Here is a 22,571-nt window from a genome sequence, read left to right as displayed (position 1 = left end):
TGTAGACCGCATGCACCAGGATATTACGAACACACTCACCCAGCAGGAGTCTTTGCCTCCGACTTCAAAGCCAGCACAGATCTGCGAGTCCAGTATTTTGGTCTTCTTGCCTTGAGATTTGTACCAATCACGGCACTGCTCGTTGTCCACTACTTGTACATTCACCTGAAATGGAAATTTTGTCATTCTCAAGACGCTACATGATTAAATAGATGGACATGCTAACGATTTGTTACGCCCCGTTCGAGAAATAAAGTACTTTTTTTGCTGTATGTAGACAAGATTTTACCAAGAACATTTACTTGTGAAAAAGTTGTTAAATGTCATAAAAATAGCACATTCTGGCAATGAGTTCCGAAAACACAAGCTGTCGAAATGTACAACAGTTTTGAGGAAATGCTAAATCTTTAAAAGTATTGATTACAATGTGACTCCCTCAGTCCCAGAAATGAAAGTTGTACGTAGTATTTTGAGTGTCTCTTATTCTAATCTTGTTTTTAAAATTCAAAATGAAAAATATATATGCTGTAATAATTTTATAGTTTATATATTGCTTCTAAAGCTGGGTGTTAAAAAAGTGTTCTGTACTTTGAGAGGTGGTAGTATGGACCAATACAAGAGAAAAATGTCCATAAAACCTGGGTCAACATCCACACTTTAAGAGCTTTGAGTACTTAGTCATCTTCATTACCATGAAACGTCTAATTCAATCTTTTTGCTGTTACCAACGACCTGAAGGATGCAGTACACAAATGAATGAACATTGTTCTCTTTCTGTGGAACACTGTTTACTATTATATGCGACCTGAACTTGTGAGCCTTCGCTGAAGGAGGTGGTCAGTACAGTGTCCATAAGAAGGCACTGTTCAGTACAGTGTCCATAAGAAGACATGCTTCTGTCCGATGTCTTAGAGAATCACGCCCTCCTGGAAAATTTCGAAAGTGACCACCTTCATCTCTTGGCACTTTTGGGCCTCGGCCAACAAGCTGCTGAAGGCTGATCCAAGATGGGCCGCTGAAATTGCTGCAGTATCGTCCGAAATGTTCTGCTGAAGTTCTTGAAGACTATGAGGGTTGTTGCGATACACGTTAGACTTGAGGGCTCCCCACACAAAGTAATCGCATACTGACAGATCCGGTGACCTTGATGGCCAGCTAGGGCCGCGACCAAACTGACCTCTGCTAACAAGTCTGCCAGGCGTGAAGATGGTGAAAATGTGCCCCAAGATTCGGCCGACTGTATGGGCAGATGCTCCATCCTGTTGGAGTGTGCTTAAGTGCATATATTCACCTCCAATCGTATCCACTCCACCAGGGTACTTATGTTCCACACCCTGTACATATTAATGGGGCTTGCATACACCAAAGATTACAAGTGTCCCCACAACCAAAAATCCAAGAGATCGGGGGAACGAGCTGGCCGACGTTCGGGACGTACCGACGAATCCATTGCCCATTTCACATTTTACAAACTTATCAGAACACAAACCGGTTCCATTACGACTAATGTATGCGCTGCCTTTACCCAGAACCGTGAATACGCCTTACTTCTTAAAGCAAACGGATGTTTACTGCTTTCTTTATCGACGGTCAGTAGCAGAGGAATGGGTCAGTGTCTGTTTGCTGCATTCCTTAGGTCGTTCGTCACAATAACGGGCTTGCAGTAGCGAAAATGAACAAATGGTCATAGCTGTTATGGTATGCATTTTAGTGCCCTTGTTTACTGGACATTTGTGTCTTGTTTTGGTCTATGCTACCACATCTAAAAGTAGGGAATACGTTTTTAATACACAATATGGCAGCAAGTAATGATAAATGAATGTATTATTACAAAGGTTCACTGCAATATCAATAATTTTATACCTAGGAATAGTAGCAGAACTCAGAGGAAACTATGGTGAAAAATGCTCTAATAAGTACCAAATAATATCATATAATGCCTTTTGTTTCGGCGAACAACGAGAACATGAGACAATTCAAGCATTCTAAGTAAGGTATGCAAATAAATATTAACTGCTTAGGTGGGTGCCTGTCATCTTCCTAACTACAACTTTTCTCAATAACCGCTTACATGGCGTGCCGACAGTGCTGCATGAATGCAGCGCCAAGGATGTCAGAGATGACCAAAAGCAGCTACTTAATTTCGGGCTGACCACTCAGCTACCAGGGGCGGACGCCGGTGCAGATGCCTGTAACCAGCAACGTTCGCTGAACGGTCGTTGAGGAGACACTGTTGGTAGCCCCCTGGTTCAACTGGGCAGTCAATTGCTCAACAGTTGCACGTCTATTCGTCCGTACGGATCTCCGCAGCACTCATCCGCCCCTGGGACCTATGACCCTTGGTGCATCACATTTGGCTCGGCGCCGGTTTTGGACTGCGTCATTTTGCCATACACGATATAGTTTAACCACGGCAGGATGCGAACAGTTACAGATTTAGCCATTTCGGAAATACTTTGAAACGTCCTCTAACGTCCCCTTAGAAAAATTAATGAATTACTGTGCTGATAAACCTCTTACGTTATTTGATTTTCAAACAGCTGAGCAGAACTGAACGTACTCAGACATTTCGCTCTTTACCTATTCTGATCAACACTAAACTGACACAATATTTTTAGCGCAACGCAATCTGACTTTCAATAACCCCTACAAAAGAATGTCCCTGCCTAACATTAACTTATACCTTTTACAAATAACTTACCTCACAAAAATCTTCGTTACCCGAACTACTGCAATACAGCGAGCGCCACTACTGCCAGCTAAATAAAAGATTCAAACTACTGAAGGCACTGACTACTGATAGGCATAGTAAGCAAATGAAAGATTTTCATAGAGAACAAACAATGTATCTACCTTAATAGTGTTCAAAAGTCATAATATATATATATAGCAATTCATGACATCCAGTCTTAAATTTACTGTCTCTGATGGACACACGTCCAGATCATCCGCTCTCGAAACTCCGCAATTTCTCTCCCCACATCCACCACTGCTGGCGGCTCACCTCCAACTACGCAACGCTACGCGCTGTTCACATCTAACTGCCCAACACTACAATAGCATATACTCCAACAATGCAAACCAACCGCAGCCTTCACACAGCACAGTCAGTGATTTTCATATAGAACCATGGGCGTACCCAGCGAGGGGTAGGGGAGGGGAGGCAGCTGCCCCCCCCCCCCATAGAAGATATTCGGAGTTTTTTACTAATTTACTGTGTTATTTAATAAGAAATGCTTCATGTTTTCTGGGATTGTACAAGTGGATTCTTGCATTTAAAATGCAAGCAGTTTTTCAATGGTTTAGTGTTTAATTTAATAAGAAGTGCTGTATGTTGTCTCGAATCCTTGTTTCCTGAGACTAGTATGACCTGCCCCCCCCCCCCCCCCCTCCCCCAGTTCAGATCCTAGGTACATCCTTGTATCGAGCGCTACGTGGCGTTACCAACATAGAAACCTAAACAGCCTACTTACAACTTCCACTACCGGCCCGAAAGCCAATTATCACGGCCTTCCCGACTTGAGATAAATCGCTTCGTTTCCGCGTCACGACGACTGCACTGTTTTCGGCGTCCACCCGACACGCTTTATATATCCCCCGGTGCTAATGCTTCCATCTGTCGACTGTGAATGTTATTGCAAGTTGAAGTCGAATATATGCAGTGGTCACAATGTGAGAGGACCGAGTGAACAAATAACGAGTAAGTGTCGTAATACTGTAGATAAAAGGTACCTTCTGCAGGACGTCTGCGCGCACGCCCTGGTTCTCCTGCATCCAGCCCCAGCCGGCGGCCGTGGCCTCGCGGCCCGAGAAGCTGGAGGAGCCTGGCGACCCGGAGGGCGCCGGCAGGCAGGCGGGCCACGCCGAGTCGGGCCGCCAGCGGACCTCCGCGGCGAGCCGCAGCAGCGCCACGTCGTGCGCGAACTTGCGGCAGCGGTAGCCCGGGTGCACCAGCAGCCGCTCCACCGCCAGCGCCGGGCCGCCGCCGCCGCCGCCGCCGCCGCGGTGCGCCGCAGACAGATCGTGCGCGCCCACGGAGACGCGTACCTGCGAGATGGGCAGCTCCACGCTGCCGCTGCACCGAGCGCGCACCTCGTTAGCACTCGCTGTCGTCGCTCACGGCACACATAGGGGTATTTTGCTCTAAAAGCTGGCCCAAAGGCCACTTTTCAAATGCGAGTAATTCCCGGAATGCGTAGCTTCCTGATGCGTTTTTTACAGAAAAAAAGCCCACCACATGTTGTAATGAATGCGTGAAAAGCGTCTGAAGATGAATCGTAATGATTCGAAACCGGTAACGGTACCTTTTGAATAAAGGAACTGAAAATAAATTTGTGGCTGGTTGCTGTGTCAACATCACCAACATTTGTCTTCAAGTAACAGCCACGGTCTCCAACCATGTCATCATAGACAAAATTACAAGTATTTGTCTCACAAACATTCTGCGTAGTAGATTTGTAGAGTAAAATATAAAAAAGTTAATACACCAGCTTCAAAATTAAATGAGAAGTAAGAAAGTTATTAGTAGATAAAATACTTATTAGTAATATTTTTGGAATAAGAGTAAGTAAGGTTTTATGAGACTGTCAGTTTTTTTTTTTCAAGTGTACATGCCGGAGAGCACGCTATTTCCTGTTAAGCCAAAATAGTGCACAACTCATTTTTCTAACCTTCAGTGGGGGAGGGGGGAGGAGATGGGGGTTATTTCCAAAATTTCGGAAGATAACTGCACGAAAACTACAAGACATACAGAAAATACACACATATCAGTGGATAGAGCAGCCCTACAAATTTTTAACTCACGTTACAGGTGGCAAACGTCAATACATGTCTACAGTTCATTGAAGTCACTGACAAAAATTGCCCAGAAAAACCCAGGCCCAGGAAACGGTTCGTTGGATTGTCTAGCTGCAGGTTGTAATGGTACTTGAATTACGCAACCATTACGGCACCTCACCTGCACCTGCTGTGTTTCTGTAAAGTAGTTAACATACATCTGAGACAACATTCAGATTTGATTTCATTTTTGATACATCGATATGTTTGTATTGTAATGATATTATTCTTATGTATATTCTTTCTTTTGCCACTATGATCTTTGACGTACTTATAACTCAGATTTTTGGGCGCGTAAGCGATTGTTAGTTAGTTAGAGAGTCGGACCTTGAGAAAGTCAAGTCTTGGACGTCATGTTGGAAAGACGCATATTGTAGTCAGCTTACAAAATGTGAACTTTATCAGAAAGGAAGATGTTTTCCAAGTATGTTTTGTATTGTAAAGTGACGTTTTGTGTGTTACTTGATATTGCAACAAAAGCAATAAAAAAGAAGTGTAACTTAAATTACTTTTTTTGCATCACTATTGTGCTATCTTTCAAAGGTTTAATCTTCAAGAATGGTTTGTGAAACACATCTATAAAACTTTTGAATATAGCAGAATAAAACCTAGGCCTCTATGCATCCGAGTTTGGAATCATCGCCACCTAGATTTTCGACGACTGAGCCATGATTTTACAACGAGCTCAGCGTGGGAAACACGAAAAGATGAGTGCCTAGTGTATTCATTATTACATGAAATGACTTTATTAACTGTGCTCTAATGAAACCTGCCACATAATAACTTTGTTGTTGCCCGAAAATGCAGTATTTAGCAGCGTGAGCAACACCACAATCATTATTAAATTTTGACCTTTGTTGAATTAGGATTGTTAAAAGGTGCAGATTAATCCTTGCGAAAATGTGGAGCAGATGTTTTGTTTGCACGTTCTGACGCGCCTGCTGCCCAGTGCAACTACGTCACGGCGCTTGTTACGAATCTATACTCGGAGACATGGTCTGTTCACTCGCATGTATCACTTTTCAGTCTCGTAGTTTTCGCGCAATCGTCTTCTGAACCTCTGCAAGAGCTTACAAATAAACTTACAAATAAGCAGCAGCAGGAAACGAAACTTCGTGGCAGATTAAAACTGTGTGCCGGGCGGAGACTTGAACTCGGGACCTTTGCCTTTCGCGGGCAAGTGATCTATCATCTGAGCTACCCAAGATCGACTCTCGCCTCGGGGGCGAGAGTCTCGGCCCGGCACACTGTTTCAATCTGCCACGAAGTTTCATACCAGTGCACACTCCGCTGCAGAGTGAAAGTGTCATTCCGGAAGCAGCAGCAGAATGGCAGGTGTTACAGAGAGCAGCGGGCGGCAGAGCGCTACCGACCTGCACATGCAGTGGGCGGCGGTGACGACCCAGCGTCGTGTGAGCAGCGTGCCGCCGCAGAAGTGCCCGCCCTGGCGCGTGATGGACACCAGCCAGGGGAACTCCCCGGGGGCCGCCGACTCGCCGCCCACGATGCGCGCGCCGCGACGACCCGGAGACCACTGCCGGCCGCACTGCACGTCCGACACTGCGCACACACCGGCCTCCAGTCACCAAGTGTCTTACCTCCATTTCTAGAGCCGTCCCCGTTCATTTGCTCACGTCATTTATTTACGTTTCTCCACTCACACGGTGAAGGTTCAGAGTTCTATTTTAAGCTATCGTCTCTTCTGAGTGGCATTCTTTTTTGCGAGCGCCACGCGGCTAGTAGGATAACATTCTAGAGCAGGTGTCTCCAAACTTTTTAATCCGCGGGCCACAATGACTCCTCCACGAAGGGCCAATATCTACCTAGTGGGATTAAAGCACCCTAGCACTCCACGATCACCGTAATGTAAGGCTAAAGGAAAGATGAAATGCCAAAAATCTAAGGTTATGGCAAGAGCTAGCACTGAAAAGAACTACGATTTTTATTTAATTACATAATATTGATTGGTGGGCGTACCTGACCGAACTTCTGGCTTATTTTATTCTGGTGAATTTCACCGACAAAAAAGTATGTCACTGCACATTCTTCACTAAAGCACCCTGCAAAGTTAACGAAATCTCAAAATCATTGTTAGCAACACTATTACTGCAAGACGTAACAGAGGTAGAGTATGTCAAGACATTGTTATTTCTAGCTGCGCAACAACAAGTTTAGTTACGTAGTCTTGTAGCGAGTAGCAGAGCCAATGTCGCGGTGCACTAGACGCGATAGTCCTCGAAACTCATTTGTTGGCAGTATAGGTACCACCTCAAATATTTGGCGGGCAGGATACCGGGGATGTCCGGCCACGTAACGCGGGCCGGTTTGCCGACCGTCGCGGGCCAGTTTCGGCCCGCGGGCCGTAGTTTGGAGTCCCCTGTTCTTGAGGGAAGTGAGAACGCACTTTGTTACCGCCCACTTCTCCAATATAACTTGTCGTAACTCCAGTTTTATCGGTCCAGACATGCTTAGGTTTTAATAACAACAATAAAATATATACAGGAGGGGGTCGGGCTTATTCAATAAGTAATGCAACACATTTTTCTGTCGGCAAATTTCGGCTGAAAAAAATGCGGAATTTGTTGTGGGACATAGTGGATTCGTGCTTCAGCCCCTATAGTTTCATCAAGTTCCGAGGTGTAGCCGCGCTGTCATATCCTTCAAGAAGGATCTGCAACGAACTGACGTATGGTGCAGGGATTGGCAATTGAATCTCAATGTAGACAAGTGTGATGTGCTGCCAATACATAGAAAGAAAGATCTTTTGTCATTTAGCTACAATATAGCAGGTCAGCAACTGGAAGCAGTTAGTTCCATAAATTTACTAAGATGGTATCTGTTCTTTCGGACATGTTGGAAAGAACAGATACCATCGTAGCAAATTTATAGTTTAGGCTCACCTCCCACTTGACCATCTTCTTCTGTGCGAATGCACAAACAGTGCCCGAACTCTTATGGGAATCGGCAACGCGCCACGAGTAATGAGTATAATGGGCGGGGACAATACGTTGAGAATGTGGATTTCGCGGGAGGCGTGCCAGAGATAAATCCCTGCAGTCGCGGTATCCTCTGTGTCCTCGGTGGCTCAGATGGATAGAGCGTCTGCCATGTAAGCAGGAGCTCCCGGGTTCGAACACATTTTCATCTGTCCCCGTTGACATATGTTAACGCCTGTAAGCAGCTAAGGGTGTTCATTTCATTGTAATTCCGTAAATTATCTGGGAATAGGCATTAGGAGTGATCTAAAATGGTATGAGCATATAAAATTAATCGTCTCTAAAGCAGATGCCACAGTGAGATTCATTGAAAGAATCCTAAGGAAATGCAGTCCGAAAACAAAGGAAGTAGGTTACAGTACACTTGTTCGCTCACTGCTTGAGTACTGCTCACCGTTGTGGGAACCGTACCAGGTAGGGTTAATAGAAGAGATAAGAAGCTCCAACGCAGAGCAGCGCGCTTCGTTACAGGATGATTTAGTAATCGCGAAAGCGTTTCGGAGATGATAGATAAACTCCAGTGCAAGACTCTGCAAGAGAGACGCTCAGTAGCTCGGTATGGGCTTTTGTTGAAGTTTCGAGAACATACCTTCACCGAGGAGTCAAGCAGTATATTACTCCCTCCTACGTACATCTCGCGAAGAGACCATGAGGATAAAATCAGAGAGATTAGAGCCCACACAGAGGCATACCGACAATCTTTCTTCCCACGAACAGTGGGAGACTAGAACAGAAGGAAGAACCGATAGAGGTACTCAAGGTACCCTCCGCCACACACCGTCTGGTGGTTTGCGGAGAATGGATGTAGATGTAGAAGAAGGTGTCTCTAACAGAGGTGAATTCCAAGCAGAGAGCTGTCTTTGTGTTTCTTTTCGCGGGGAACCAGAGCATCGCAGATATTCATAGGCGCTTGCAGAATGTCTACGGAGCCGTGGCAGTGAACAAAAACACGGTCAGTCACTGTGCGAGGTGCCTGTCATCACCGCAACAAGGCCGCGCGAACCTGTCAGATCTCCCGCGTGCCGGCCGACAGCACACAGTGGTGACTCCTCATTCGAGGTGAGTGACGGATCACAATCGAACACCTCTCTACTCAACTGGTTGTGTCTGTCGGTAGAGCTGACACACTCGTCCACCAGTTGGGGTACTCAAAGGTGTGTTCCCTCTGGGTCCCTCACCGCCTAACAGAAGACCATAGAGAGCGTCTGTCTGGCCCAATGAAGTGTGCACTCCGCTGGAAGCAGTACATGGGTGACGGGGAGGTTATAGAGGCAGCAAGATGTTGGCTCCGACGTCAACCAGTAGAATGGTACTAGCCGGGCATACACGCCCTCCCAGTAAGATGTGGGAGGCGTCGCATTGAACGGATTGTTCACATGGCTCTAAGCACTATGGGACTTGACATCTGAGGTCATCAGTCCCCTAGAATTAGAACTAGGTAAACCTAACTAACTTAAGGACATCACACACATCCATGCCCGAGGAAGGATTCGAACCAGCGACCGTAACAACCGCGTGGTTCCGGACTGAAGCGCCCAGAACCGTACGGTTACAACGGCCGGCGCATTGAACGGAGATTTTGTTGAAAAATATGGTTTTGTTGCCAAAAGAGTGGGAAATAATATGATATCTTGGAATCCTTTATAAAACCATCTTGCCGCCATAAAAATGTATTTATATATGTTCAACATATCCTGCTCTAAAACGACTGAATCGATCCCAACCAAACTTGATCCACTTACTACTTGCTATTTGGAAAGAAATACTGTAGGAGTAGAACCACCTCCCTCTCAAAGAGGTGTGAGTGAAAAAGAACCGTAACGCACCACGAGCAAATGCCCAAATTATAATCACCCAGTATTTCGGAATGAGAGCACTTAGACACTTGTAACAAATTTTGCAACTAATTTCATATCTTTACGAAACTTTTTTTTCACTGATACCACTCCGCCCCCCCCCCCCCATTTCCTACAAAATAATGAAAGGAAAAGAAGTTTACTGCTAACTATATTTCAAATAGAAATTCTTCCAGTCCATCTGTGGCATGAACCAGCAAACCAGTGTTTAATAGTATTATTTGAAAACAATATTGGTTGCAATTTTAGTTTTTTTATTTATCAACTACGCGTTTCACCTTATTTAGGCATCTTCAGGCTGATCTTAATTTTGTATTTCTTAGGACAATCCTTTAGACAGCGTAGATAAAGGGCGTCGTCGAGTACATCAGGCCAAAATCGCTTTCGTTAATCACAGTAAATATTACGGTATATTGATAATTTTTACTTATGGGCCGTCCGACAGTAACTGAATAAAACACAATTTTAGTGCCATACGCGTTTCGCCTTTATTTTCTGCAAGGCATCATCAGTGGCAGGTTGCGTAGACAATTTCTTACATATTACGCTCCTGTTGTATTTTTGGTGTTGTTCTTCTTCTTATGAACGACAATTTGCGGTTTTTTCCACATTTCAGAGCACTATGTACTGAACGCTTGTTTTAATGCAATAAATACTTTCTAGGTTAACGAAGGCGATGTTGGCCTTATACACTCGACGATGTCCTTTAGCTACACTGTCTAAAGGATGGTCCTAAGAAATACCAAATTAAGATCAGCCTGAAGATGCCTAAATAAGGTGAAACGCGTAGTTGATAAATAAAAAAACTAAAATTGCAACCAAGACTGTTTTCAACTAATACTATATTTCAAATGTTCGTGCAGTAAAACTGCCACATCAGGCATGATGATTTAATTTGTGACTTTTCTAGTAACATCTCTATTTGCAACATATTTCACTGAAAGCATCCAAATATACCACGGAAGGTATACAGTAACAATTACTGAACTGTATGGAATAAAATTGTCGTAACTTCTGAATTATTTGCGCTACGATGTTCAAACTGTACGGTTGGCCGCGGGGCATGATCAGAATTACACTCCTGGAAATGGAAAAAAGAACACATGGACACCGGTGTGTCAGACACACCATACTTGCTCCGGACACTGCGAGAGGGCTGTACACACACGCACGGCACAGCGGACACACCAGGAACCGCGGTGTTGGCCGTCGAATGGCGCTAGCTGCGCAGCATTTGTGCACCGCCGCCGTCAGTGTCAGCCAGTTTGCCTTGGCATACGGAGCTCCATCGCAGTCTTTAACACTGGTAGCATGCCGCGACAGCGTGGACGTGAACCGTATGTGCAGTTGACGGACTTTGAGCGAGGGCATATAGTGGGCATGCGGGAGGCCGGGTGGACGTACCGCCGAATTGCTCAACACGTGGGGCGTGAGGTCTCCACAGTACATCGATGTTGTCGCCAGTGGTCGGCGGAAGGTGCACGTGCTCGTCGACCTGGGACCGGACTGCAGCGACGCACGGATGCACGCCAAGACCGTAGGATCCTACGCAGTGCCGTAGGGGACCGCACCGCAACTTCCTAGCAAATTAGGGACACTGTTGCTCCTGGGGTATCGGCGAGGACCATTCGCAACCGTCTCCATGAAGCTGGGCTACGGTCCCGCACACCGTTAGGCCGTCTTCCGCTCACGCCCCAACATCGTGCAGCCCGCCTCCAGTGGTGTCGCGACAGGCGTGAATGGAGGGACGAATGGAGACGTGTCGTCTTCAGCGATGAGAGTCGCTTCTGCCTTGGTGCCAATGATGGTCGTATGCGTGTTTGGCGCCGTGCAGGTGAGCGCCACAATCAGGACTGCATACGACCGAGGCACACAGGGCCAACACCCGGCATCATGGTGTGGGGAGCGATCTCCTACACTGGCCGTACACCTCTGGTGATCGTCGAGGGGACACTGAATAGTGCACGATACATCCAAACCGTCATCGAACCCATCGTTCTACCATTCCTAGACCGGCAAGGGAACTTGCTGTTCCAACAGGACAATGCACGTCCGCATGTATCCCGTGATACCCAACGTGCTCTAGAAGGTGTAAGTCAACTACCCTGGCCAGCAAGATCTTCGGATCTGTCCCCCATTGAGCATGTTTGGGACTGGATGAAGCGTCGTCTCACGCGGTCTGCACGTCCAGCACGAACGCTAGTCCAACTGAGGCGCCAGGTGGAAATGGCATGGCAAGCCGTTCCACAGGACTACATCCAGCATCTCTACGACCGTCTCCATGGGAGAATAGCAGCCTGCATTGCTGCGAAAGGTGGATATACACTGTACTAGTGGCGACATTGTGCATGCTCTGTTGCCTGTGTCTATGTGCCCCTGGTTCTGTCAGTGTGATCATGTGATGCATCTGACCCCAGGAATGTGTCAATAAAGTTTCCCCTTCCTGGGACAATGAATTCACGGTGTTCTTATTTCAATTTCCAGGAGTGTAGTATGCGCATGCATGGTTTGGTTTAGTGACGAAGCGCACTTTCATTCGGTTGGGTTCGTCAATAAGGGGACTGACAATCCGCATTTCGCGATCGAGAAGCCTCTTCACCTCAAAGGGTAATTGTGTGGTGTTCAGTGCCCATCACGCAATAATCGGTGCGACATTCCTTGATGGCACGTTGACTACCGAACGGTACGTGAAGGGGTTGTAAGATGATGTCATCCCATTGGGGACCCTGATTTTGACAAGATGTGATTCATGGAAGACGGAGCTCGAGCCCATCGAAGCAGGAGAGTGTCTGATGTCCTGGAGGACCACTTTGGGTATCGCATTCTGGCTCTGGGGTACCCAGAGGCCACTGGTATGGGCCTCGATTGGCCGCCATATTCTCCTTATCTGAACACGTGCGACCCCTTTTTATAGGACCATGTTAAAGACAAGGTGTACAGCAAGAACCCTGAAACCGTTGCTGAGCAGAAAACAGCCATTCAGGAGGCCATCGACAACATCGATGTTCCGCAACTTCAGCGGGTCATGCAGAATTTCGCTATTCTTCCGCTCCACATCATCGCCAAGGATGGCAGGCATATTTAACGTGTCATAACCTAAATCCAAGTCTCTGCAGGGACGTTTACATGTTGAATAAAGTGTGTGCACGCCTTAGTTTGTAACTAATTTACGTTTTATTCATATTGTTCAATAATTGTCGCCCTGTACCTGTACGCCATGAACACAGGGATGCGTGAAAACAAGGTTTTCTTAAAAAGATGTGCAAATTAGCCTCATTATACTCATCCACTGTTCGGTAATGAGAGCAGCTGGCGGCTTCCAACAATTTTTAAACACCATTTCAAACCACAAACTTTTTTCCGATTAACATTTTAACTCATTCGAAATGTAATCAGAAGTTTGAAGCTGTTCTGTGCAGGGCAATACGATTCTTTAAAGAATGGGAGGTTTGCTGGTTACTTACTGTCTGGAGAGAAGCACTGTGGGGTTAAGAACCATCTACATCCCACAAGGGTGGAAATGAAAAAAGAGCGACACTGACACATAAATCAGGAACACTTGGAGCAATTTCAATCAAATTTGTTATGTGCATGGCTTATTGTCTCTATAAAAATACTGCTGGGCAACCTCGGCGAGGAAAAGTGTGAAAACTAAGAGACAATCATCGAGTTGCAAATAGAATATTAGTGTCGTATTTCCTTTTCTTAATCCCTCAATGTCCCATGATTTAATTCGACTACATTCACTTAACCTTTTTTTTTTTTTACTGTTGTTGGTGTCCATGATATAACCTCTTCTCGAGACGCTGTCCATTCCGTTCAACTCATCTTCAAAAGTCTTATTCCGTTACTGACAGACCTAAAATGCCATCAGAAAATCGCATTAGTTCTTCTTTCTTCTCCAAGAACTTGCCTGTGTCTATTTCACCCGCCGCTGAGTGCAAGTTCACTGTCATTTCTATTTTGAGTCCTGATAGTCAGCTGTCAAATGTGTTTTACTGAAAACGACTGGTTCCATGTCTTAGCAATAGAAGGTAGATATGTAACTATTGCAACGAAGTATCGTATCAACCACTAAGTACGTCGAATTCTTCAAATTTCATTGGCAGCAGAACTACTGTTTTCATATTGTCTGCTAACATAGATTAGACGAATATGAGCGTGACTCAAGAAGTACACGACCAGTCTAACTTACAAGAAGCACGAACTTATGTAACACTACGGGTTGGAGGTACTGTACCACCATTTTTATAGCCCGTAATTTGAAATCCAGCGATACCCGCCTCATCTGATCGTCGAAGCAGCTATTGTGTGCTACCGATTTATGTAACGATGTCTTGGTGTATCGATGGAAGAGATAAAACGAGTACTTTGACCAATAAAATGTGCACTAGCGCCTTACTGTAGAGAATCAATGTGGCTGCCTGTAGAATGCAATTTGTCCATGGCAGCACGTTACCTCTTCCTCAAATCTCTTATCTATAGACCGTTTCGACCAGTCGTTAAATTCTAACATTTTTTATTGATTGTTATTACTTCTTGTCTTCCTACCTTATATAAACTTGTGTTAAATCACACTACCAGAACATGTATAAAACTAACCCGGTAGTTTATACCTTTTCTCTTACAAATTCATATCAAGCGTTTAAATGTAGTCTATTACTCGTATTGTCAACAATAGTATATAAATCCTCACTGTAAAAGTTTCGACGTGCCATGAGACAATCCTATTGTGGGTGTTTAGCTGTTGTTTTCCTATCAATTACCTGTCATGGATCATTTACGTGCAAGGAATGTATCATTAGTGGACATCATTACTAGGCAATTGCGTTAACCACTGTGCCATCCGGACACAGTGTTCGTCACAAATGCGTGAACTGTATCGACACGCCTCTCACATTTCCCCCTAGCTCCCCGTCTATGTCCTCCACGCTCACTAATTTTAGATTCCCGCGGGAGTTCGAACGTAAATGTGCATCTGCACTGAAGGTTGTATATTCACAGCCCATCGGGGCGAATAATTTACATGAACGTGTGGCGTCTGTTCTTTCGGACAGATACCGCATATTCAGACAGAGTTTCGTCACCAGAAGTTTGCGTTTGTACTGAACGTCTAGGCTGATAAGATACTAGGTCGGCCGCGTTACCCTGGTTATGCCACCATTAATGAAACCCACACGCTCATATTATGGGTGCTCTATGATAATATTTTGACTATGATATTGAAAGAAAGTAGTCATAACAGACACGCCTCATCGTGTCTGACCCAAATTAAGAAAGCGATAAACACATGTTTGCTAAACAGAGCGTGCTCTCTACTGTGCCTTCTGCAGCGGGTTATCGTTACGCTCTAGTTGGGACATTAAGAGCTTCCATCTGGTGAAACGAGGACAGTGTCTTTCAAATTAACACGAAATGTTATTGCAAACTATGGCCCCTTCGTGATTCGTAGTAAAGCTGTTTACTTGTTACCATTAGATGGAGTAAGAGATTTTTTCCTTTTTTTTTAAAGAAAGACTGTCATATTGTCAAAGGAGAGGTAATTAAGGACGAAGACATTTTGAGATGAGTTTGACGTGTGGACATGACCATGTTCGGACCATATTCTGCTAGATTATACCGTACGTAGCCACCATTCCTCGGAGCTTTTCGCACGATGCTAATGGGATGTCACACTGGGAGAATACGATTTCGATGCAACTTCACGGTTCTGAAAGCAAACTATCCTCCACAGATCACATTCAGCGCTGATCGCTTGTGACTAGTCAGAATTATCTGTATACGTTTTCCTGATGGTGCTTTTCCACTAGCACCTTGCAAGAGCTAAATATTTTGTTTGGTCATCAGTATTCTAATCGGCTTGACGTGGCCTGCCACGATTTTGTCGCTATTGCTGACTCTTCATCTCACAGTTGCTCTTAAATTCAACATCTGTTATTTATTAGATGCGTAGGAATCTATGTCCTCAATTTTTCCCCTCTGTGGTTCCTTATAACGATATTTGTTACTGTTTTCCTTTCCTCGCTGATTCTGCGGAGAACCACCTCACCTCTTAGCATTCCAAAAACTTCGACTCTCTTCTTTTCCGGTAGAATGTTGTGTGCGAAAAGTCATGATCACAATTTTGTTATCTTGGGGAACCATCTCATTCAGTTTTTTGGTCTTTAGAAGCTATTTCAAAGTCCAGAAAATAGTGGTATGTGTGTGGTTCACAACATAACCTCTTTCTATGGTAGCTTAACAGACAGTGGTAATGTGAATCACGAAACTTATTATATTTCACACATTTTCATATTCAGTATAGAGAGCAACTGGAAATGCACTGAAATTATCAGACTAACAAAGTGCGTATGTATATCCCCTCCCTCTGTTTTGTTTCGAGAACATGAAGCACTGCAGATTTTCGTCTAGATCTAGTTCGCTTGCGTAGAATATTGCATGGAGTACATTACTTGTTCTATGATGGCAGGCGCAGATGTGAAGAGATTACGATGTGCTTGATGCTCGATTCTCACTTGTGGCGGTCAGACTTGGACGACTAGAAACCTGACGACGAGTATGCTTTCCTTCACGTTCCAATGCAGTGCAACGTCTGGACATTGTTACATCCAAACGCCTCACATCTGGACACTGCATGATTCGACCAGTAGGACAAACGGAGACCTACAATTAGGCTCCTTCCAAACTTACACGCTGATAACGTGTTTTCACACGAGTACCTGGCATTTCCGGGTCCTTCATAGTAATCACGCAACATCTGACGCTGTTCACTCCTCCTTGTATACCCAACGAGGCGTGGTAACAACACTGAACATAGAGAACAATAATGCGCTCTGGTGGCTGTTATACCTGGCACGAAGAATTGTACCTCTAATCATTTACATAACCATCGAAGGTGCACACTTGTACAGCGTTACATTGTCATCCGACCATGTCTTCAGGATGCTTCACTTCTTTTCATCATGCAGCTTAATTAGATTAACTATTAAAGGACTTGTACAGGGAAAAATTGTGGGGGTAAGTAGAAGACTTAAATAGGAATTGGAGAGGAACTGGGAAGAACACAAAAGAATATAAGTTAGTGAACAACACTTACCAGAAGACGGAGTAAATAGGTGGTATATGCACGATGCTGACATAAAATCTGCCAAGATGTTCATCTGATAATAACGAACTTGAACTGGGTGGAGTGGAAGAAGGGAAAAATTATGGTAGTAGACAAAGACTTCCTATAATGATAGACGTAACAGATATGCAGAAATGCCCCCTGAGAGATTCGCTTCTAAGCCTGATACTTCCATTATGTCTCACATACCTTTACAGTCTACGTGGGTGGGTACCTGTAGCTCTCGTTGGACTCTCACTCGGAGAATGAGACTGACGAAGAGTGGTTCGGTCAAAGCCTATGGAAAAATAGTTTAAAATTTTTTAAAAAGTATGGTAAAGACTCTAGTTGATTGAAACTATAGATTTATCTGCGGAAAATAGTTTCATGGGTTAGTTCTCTGGGAAACCAAGTGCCCATGTTCGATTCTCAGTCCAGCACAGAATTGTGCTAAGTATAGTTTTATTTATTGCCAAAAAATAACCAGCCTCCAACTATGATACTTGGCGACGATGTCTGCCCTTCTCTTTGTATTTACCCTTCATTGTAACACCTGTTTTCCAATGACGAATGACCTGTTGGAGAGCTTGGTTGCAGAAGTAGTCATTTTGGCAGTCTAGGAAAAGTTCCACCTCGAAAATCGCCTCTTCAGCATTCTGAAAATGCCTGCCGAGAGGAAAGGTAAATAAGTCACTACGTGACACGTCAGGAGGATATAGCAAGTGAGGCAAAATTCGATAGCGCAAAGTAGCAACGCCTGTGTCCCGTCGAGAATGGGCTGGAGCGTTGTCGTGAACCAACAATCACCGCCTTGGAAAGCTTCCGACAACGATTCGTCTTAACAGTCTCCCGTCAACTCGACAAGTACACTCCCGTGACGGTTTGCCCAGACGTGACAGTCCCATAAAAACATTCATCACAATCGCTTTTTTCCTGTGGGGCCACATGATTCCGCTGTTTGCTTCGCTTCTTTGTCTCGAAATTATAGCGATGGTGATTAGGCGGCAGAATAAGGCCTCTAGATTGGCATGATACAGCTGCAACATTACCGCTGCTGCCTCGGTTCGGTGGGCGTTTTGGATGTATGTGAGCAGTCAAATAATCCAGCAGGCGTTCCGAGCTTCGACGTCAACTCATAGAATCTGGTTTACTGCTGGTGGTCCACGTCTTCCCAACACGATGTTTCGACGTCGTATCTCGGGGTCTTCATCAGGCATCTCCAATCTCTTCGTCACTCGGCCTTGTTAGACCACATTTCAAGCGTGTGCGCCACGTAATCATTGTGCCATACTATGGTGCGCTGTTTCCGTACACTTCCAGTAACTGTGCATGGATTGTTGCAGTCGTGTCCCCCTTCAAATGCAGAAAATGAATTATCGCTCGATATTGCCTTTTTGTTTTGGCTAACCTTACGGTGCGCTACGGTACGGTGGCACAGAGATTTCAGTGTGTACTAAGACTAAGACATGTACCCAGAAAGACACAAAAAACTAATTACGTACCTGTTTCTGTGATGTGATAATGAGAATTTTACGGCTATCTCTTGTAATAAATAAGTAAGCTATTGTCCATTACGGGGAAGGGCATGTCTGGTGTGACCTCCCAAACAAGTGGTCTAGTATTCCTGCTTGGACTAAGCAACGTCTGCAAGCGTCCCAATTACGTTATGTCCCAATGCGAAAAGCTAGCAGCTGGGAGCACAATGCGTAACGCGGGGTTGCAGGTGCTGCAACCACGGCGTGTGACCCGTTCTGCTCTCTTGTGTTCTGCTTTGCGGCTGCAGATCGCATCGGCCACCAGTCCCTGTCAGCCTATCGGCCCACAGTCATTCATCATCCATGTCGGTCGCTACCTGTTATGTTAATGGGCCAGCCCGGCAAGCAAAGCGTTCCTGACGCGTCGAGGCCGACAATGGACAGGTAGGTCAGGCCTACACATGTTAAGTCCTGGTATGTGTGTGTAACCAAGTGTGTAGCTTAGGCAACTGATCGGTTAATCTCTGCACCTACATTTGCATCTATTTCTTACCAATGTCGCTCAAATGTGTGCCAGCTCTTGCTTTTAGCACTGTCAGGCGCATTACAAGCACAGCGTATAATATGTTTGTCACTATCAGGAGACGTCACGCTCATATTGTATCTAGCCTCCATATGTTTGTTCGGGTGTGGCATATCTAGCTGAAGCCGCTCATTGATGATTAGAACATGTAGAGCTACCTTTCTGCGTGCTTGTTGATTGCTACATTTCACCCGCTCTTCCACATAGTCCCAGACATTTTCTATTTGATTAAGATTCGCTGATTTAGCGGGCCAGTTGATGTGCAATATGGTACCAGGAATGTGTACGTGCAGCCCTGTGAACACGTCCGTTGTCATCTTGGAAGAATGGAATGTCCACAGCATACTCATCATGAAGATGTTGAAGAAAGGGCAACACCTGGTTACAGGAATGTAGGAACAAACATCCTGTTCGGTGTTCACGGTAACGTGAACGACTTGGTACAAGACATGGTACGGAAAAATCCCAAACGTCACGGAAACACCTCCGACCTAGTCTACACCCTCCACAACACTGCAGGTCAAAACGCCTGATTGGGCTGCAGGTGCAATCTACCTCTTGCATCATTTGAACAGGCAAAATCGCTATTCCTCAGCCAACACGACCTTCCGCAGTCACTTATTTCTGTCTGTCTGTCTTGTTTGACCCGTCCATGACCAGCAGCTTAACGAGCAGCTGTCAGCAATGGTCTTTTACGACGTAAGCTACTCCAAGTGTCCACTGCATACAGTTCCCTTCGCAATTTTCGCTCTCAAACTGCTTAAGATGGTCCTGTACACAAGGCGCACGAACGCCGGAGAGTGCATACACCGTGCCATCTCTCAGGGGCTTAACTCATACAAAAGAACGTCCAGCGTCGCCGAGAACAGTAAACAAACATTTTGTCTGTATCGAAAGGTGTTCCTCGGTACGTGGTCTGCCGCTCCTGGACATTTGACGCAAAGAGTGTAGTCAGAAACAGTCTCAAATGATTGTAAAGGCGTTAGAGGGAAGTTCATGCTGAAAAATAATTGTTAAGAGAAAAAATTAATACGTTACCACATTTCCGAGTTATTTTCGTTTGAAGTAAGCCAGTCTGGTCGTCGCAGGCGCAAATTTAAGCAGCGTGCCGGAGACAGTGTCGCCAAACTTTTTCTTTGTTTAGTTTCCTCAAACCTGACAAAAATGGCTTTTACTCACTTAGCTTCAATTATCACTTCCAGAAAAGGCACATTTTAGCTGGTAATGAGCATTTCAACATCTGGTAGCGAATGGACCCACAAATATCAGTGAATTACCGCATTTTAGTGTTTACAAGTGCTTGAATTTTCACGTGCAGTGACCACACTGGGCAATTTCAATCCTAAATAACTGTAAATCTACGCAATGTATCGAATTTCCCAGCACAACCTCGCCTGCAACATCCTTACAAGCTTTTCAGTCTGTTTGTCACAGCCTTTGCATCGTTAGCGAATATCAATAATAATACAAGTAAACTGGTGACTCTATTTCCGCCCCCCCCCCCCCCCCCCCCCACACACACACTCACACAATTGAGACAAACGTAAGCCTTAGCATTGAAAGGTTGTGTTGTCACAATGTAAAGTATGGAACCCTGCGCAGACGGTCGGTCAGTGCGATTTAAGCAACGTGCTGTCATTGAATTCTTGATAGCAGAAGTTGTCACCCAAAAGGAGATTAATCAGAGAATGAAAGCAGTTTATGGTGATTGTGTTGATGTGAGTACTATGCGTCGTTCGGCGAGTAAGTTTAAAGATGAGGCGGGGACATCGGACCTGCGTGACAAACAAACAGTTGGACGTCCTGTGACAGCAACCACAGAGTTTCAGAAGCAAAATGTCGACAGATTGATTCAGGAAAATCGTCTCATCACTCAGAGAGATATTTCAAGTACAATCGGCATTTCACAAGAACGTGTGTGTCACATTATTGCTTTGCTTGGCTACCCGAAGATCTGTACACGATGGGTACCCCGGATGCTGACTCCTGAAATGAAACCGCTCAGACTTAAAATTTGCCAGGAATTCCTCTAGCTCTTCGAGAAAGAAGGTGACGCCTTCAATTGTGACAGTAGACGAAACGTGGGTACACCATTACGACCCCGAGACGAAAGGTCAGTCTATGGAATATCGACACAAAGATTCGCCACAGAAAAAGAAATTCAAGACGCAGCCCTCAGCTGGAAAAACCGTGGCCACAGTGTCCTGGGACGCAGATGGTATTATCGATGTTGATTTCCTTGATCGTGGAACAACAATAAATTCAGTGCATTACATCACAACACTGCGAACTCTGAAACGGCGGCTAACAAGGATCCGAAAGGAAAAGGTAAATGTTTTCCTGAAGCATGACAATGCCAAAACACACACTTCACGTGCCACCATGGCATAACCTCAGAGACTGAGTCTCATCACCGTACGGCATCCTCCATGCAGTCCAGTTTTAGCACCGTCTGACTTCCATCTGTTCCAGATAATGAAAGACGATCTGCAGGAACATCACTATACTTCTGATGAAGACGTTGAGAGATCTTGGAGACTGTGGCTGCGGGAACAGAGTGTCCTCCCGTGACGGCTTCAGAAAACTTGTTCATTGCTAGCAGAAATGTATCCAATTGGCTGGTGATTATGTGGAAAAGTGAATATTGGTAATTAAAGATCACATTCTAAGGATTATTTCTGCGTTGGATTTATTACAATATTCCCTCGTACATATCAGCTACTATAATTGTTGAGTATAGCAACCCTCAAAGGAGTTCTCTAAACGTAGAGCAACACAACAATTGTTACTCTACAATACGCTTTCATCTCTTTTCCCTCTCACGTAGCACAGTACCTTTTTGGCAAATTCTTTTCTTCTAAGTTGGGAGTATGTGCATCGGTAAATCGACTCATGTTTTTGCCTGAAATCTCATAAGAGTAGTACTTTCCTGCGAGCAGAATACTCAGGTAGCTGTCCACACTCTAACAGGTGCTGTACAACATTCGTACTGAAGTGGTGTAGCATGTTTTGTTCTTTCCACTGATCTTGTGATTTTCAATTAAGAGTTGGTAATATCAGTGATATAAAAACTATCCTTCTATACACCTTCACTGTGTGTTGCATGATTGAAAAGGCAGGTGTCATCTGGACTTCAAAGGACAACATTTTCGAGATATTTTTTATTATCTTATCGTGATGTTTCCCAAATTCATTCCAATTTAAGAATTTTCTGTTTCTAGTGGTTTCGGAAATAGCCACGAGTCAGTGCATTTTAATAAAAACAATTCCTGTATGAAAAAATGGCAATGGCCTTGCCGCAGTGGAAACACCGGTTACCGTGAGATCACCGAAGTTAAGCCATGTCGGGCGTGGTCGGCACTTGGATGGGTGACCATCCACACCACCATGCGCTGTTGCCATTTATCGGGGTGCACTCGGCCTCGTGATGCCAATTGAGGAGCTGCTCGACCGAATAGTAGCGGCTTCGGTCAAGAAACCATCATAACAACTGGGAGAGCGGTGTGCTGACCACACGCCCCTCCTATCCGCATCCTCAACTGAGGATGACACGGAGGTCGGATGGTCCCGACGGGCCACTTGTGGCCTGAAGACGGAGTGCTTTTGTATGAAAAAATTCTGAACACCCATTTTTCGTGCTTCTCGACGAGGTCCTCCCCTTATATGCTATAGCAGCATGCTATCACAGCTCGTCATTTCATACGATTCCGATTTAAGGGT

General features: G+C 45.0%; 1 protein-coding gene across 1 annotated transcript in view; it reads right to left on the bottom strand.

The window, feature by feature from the left end:
• LOC126336236 (transmembrane protease serine 9) overlaps positions 1 to 22,571 on the bottom strand; it is a 39,005-nt gene that overhangs the window by 10,424 nt on the left and 6,010 nt on the right. Inside the window, exons 2-4 of the mRNA XM_049999726.1 lie at positions 6,210 to 6,396; positions 3,733 to 4,075; positions 40 to 165 (exon numbers count right to left, since the gene is read on the bottom strand). Of these exons, the coding sequence (XP_049855683.1) occupies positions 40 to 165; positions 3,733 to 4,075; positions 6,210 to 6,396 (656 nt within the window). The remainder of the gene's footprint in view (positions 1 to 39; positions 166 to 3,732; positions 4,076 to 6,209; positions 6,397 to 22,571) is intronic.

Source organism: Schistocerca gregaria, chromosome 2 (assembly GCF_023897955.1).
Source record: "Schistocerca gregaria isolate iqSchGreg1 chromosome 2, iqSchGreg1.2, whole genome shotgun sequence".
Lineage (NCBI taxonomy): Eukaryota > Metazoa > Arthropoda > Insecta > Orthoptera > Acrididae > Schistocerca > Schistocerca gregaria.
This window is presented reverse-complemented; position numbering and strand designations above follow the sequence as displayed.